Below are 2,297 nucleotides of genomic sequence, written 5' to 3'. Positions count from 1 at the left end.
AGCATTGATATAATACTACTATCAAATCTACAGAACTCACTCATATTTCAACAATGATCTCAAAAGTGTCACTTGTTTTGTTTAGGTGTCATCAAGTCAGTTCTGACCCATAGCAACCCTATGTACAACAGAACCAAACTTGCCCAGTCCTATGCCATCCTTACCAAACTTTGTTTGAGCTCATTGTTGCAGCCACAGTGTCAATTCATTTCATTGAGGGTCTTCCACTTTTCAGGTCATTTATAAAAAAACCAAACCCACTGCCATCGAGTGGGGTCTGACTCATAGTGACCCCTCATTGGGTTTATGAGGCAGTATCATGATGGAAGTAGATTGTCCAACCTTCCTTCTGAGGAGAGGCTAGTGGATTTGAACTGCCAGCGTTCTGATTAGCAGTCACATGCCTTAGGCACTACACCACCAGATTCTCAGATTATGTATTGCATTTGATGGACATACTTCTTTTACCTCCTTTAATCTGAAACAGTTCCTAGACTTTCTTTGTATTTTATGGTGTTGACATTTTGAACAGCATGGGTCAAGTATTGTGTATCCCTCAATTAGGATTTTTTTGGTGTTCCATAATCTTTACACTGACGTCATGCATTTTGGGCAAAAATTCCACAGAAGTGATTGTACGTACTTTTCAGTGCATCCTGTCAATAGGGACATGATGTTGATTTGTCACATTATTGAAGCTTCATGACTATCTGTCAGAGTTGTTACAAAATAGATGTTTAAGAGAGACAGCTAGGATTAGACACTCCATTTTTGTAGGTTCCACCAAGTTTATAAGTGAAAGGAGATCCAACTCTTAGACAAAATGAATGACTCCATAAATAATGTGATTACAAAGCATAAACATTGATATCATGTAAGAGATGCCTACTTGCTGTTAATTAATATTGTTTTTGTCTCTTTCTTCATAGATACATCAGCTACATGGAAACAGAAAACCAAACAGGAGTTTTAGAGTTCATCCTCCTTGGACTTTCTGAGGATACAGAACTGCAACCTCTCATATTTGGGCTTTTCCTGACCATGTACCTGGTCACCATGCTTGGGAATCTGTTCATCATCCTGGCTGTTAGCTTTGACCCCCACCTCCACACCCCTATGTATTTCTTCCTCTCCAACCTGTCCTTGGTTGACATCTGTTTCAGCAATACAGTCGTCCCAAAGGTGCTAGTGAACATCCAGACAGAGAACAAAGCTATCTCCTACCTGGACTGCCTTACTCAGGTCTATTTTTCCATGCTTTTTCCCATTCTGGACACTTTACTCCTGACTGTGATGGCCTATGACAGGTTTGTGGCCATCTGTCACCCCCTGCACTACACAGTCATCATGAGCTTCCACCTCTGTGGCCTGCTGGTGTTTACTACCTGGATCATTGGCGTCATGATATCCCTTCTCCATATTTCTTTGATGATGCATCTGACCTTCTGTAAAGATCTTGAAATTCCACATTTCTTCTGTGAAGTGACAAAGATTCTCAATCTTGCCTGCTCTGATACCTTCCTGAATAACACATTGTTATATTTTATGACTGGTTTGCTGGGGGTTTTCCCCCTAATTGGGATTCTTTTCTCTTACTCACGAATTGTTTCATCCATCAGGAAGATGTCCTCATCTGAGGGAAAACAGAAAGCATTTTCCACTTGTGGTTCTCACCTCTCAGTCGTTTCTTTATTTTATGGGACAGGCGTGGGAGTCTACTTCACTTCTTCAGTGGTTCATCCCTCCCAGAGTGTCTCAATAGCCTCAGTGATATACACTGTAGTCACTCCCATGCTGAACCCCTACATCTACACTCTGAGGAACAAGGATGTTAAGGAGTCCCTGGGAAGGCTCCTCCACAGAGCGGCCTCTTGTCTGTGATGGATCCATTGGCCCCAGGACTAAGACTTGTGGGTATCAATGACAAAAAATTTTGATTCTGAAGTTTGATCAAATCCCAACTCCTGGATCTCTTAAACCATCTTTTTGTTTTACCTGATCCTGGTGGATAAATGATTTTCTCTCTCATAGTTTTTCACATTTTCTGACATCAGCTCTGGTGGCATAGTGCCTGAGGCATTTGACTGCTAACCAGAAGGCTGGTGGTTCAAACCTACCAGCCACTCCTGGGAAGGAAGACCAGGCAATCTACTTCCATACAGATACCACCTCCAAAACCCAAGGAGGGGTCACTGTGAGTCAGAACCAACTTGATGGCAATGACTTTGTTTTTTTGTTTTTTAATATCCATAATTCCTTTAATTATATTTCTGCCTTATCATCTATCCAAAAAGTAT

General features: G+C 41.4%; 1 protein-coding gene across 1 annotated transcript; it reads left to right on the top strand.

Moving 5' to 3' along the window:
• The first annotated feature begins 936 nt into the window (after nt 1–936).
• On the top strand, nt 937–1,881 carry LOC103212419 (olfactory receptor 7D2). Its single transcript, XM_007958397.2, has one exon. The coding sequence runs from the start codon at nt 943–945 to the stop codon at nt 1,879–1,881; it is 939 nt and encodes a 312-aa protein (XP_007956588.1). The 5' UTR covers nt 937–942.
• Nucleotides 1,882–2,297: the final 416 nt, after the last annotated feature.

Source organism: Orycteropus afer, unplaced genomic scaffold, assembly GCF_000298275.1.
Source record: "Orycteropus afer afer isolate SDZICR_OR568_19922 unplaced genomic scaffold, OryAfe1.0 scaffold00960, whole genome shotgun sequence".
In the NCBI taxonomy this organism is placed as follows: Eukaryota; Metazoa; Chordata; class Mammalia; order Tubulidentata; family Orycteropodidae; genus Orycteropus; species Orycteropus afer.
This window is presented reverse-complemented; position numbering and strand designations above follow the sequence as displayed.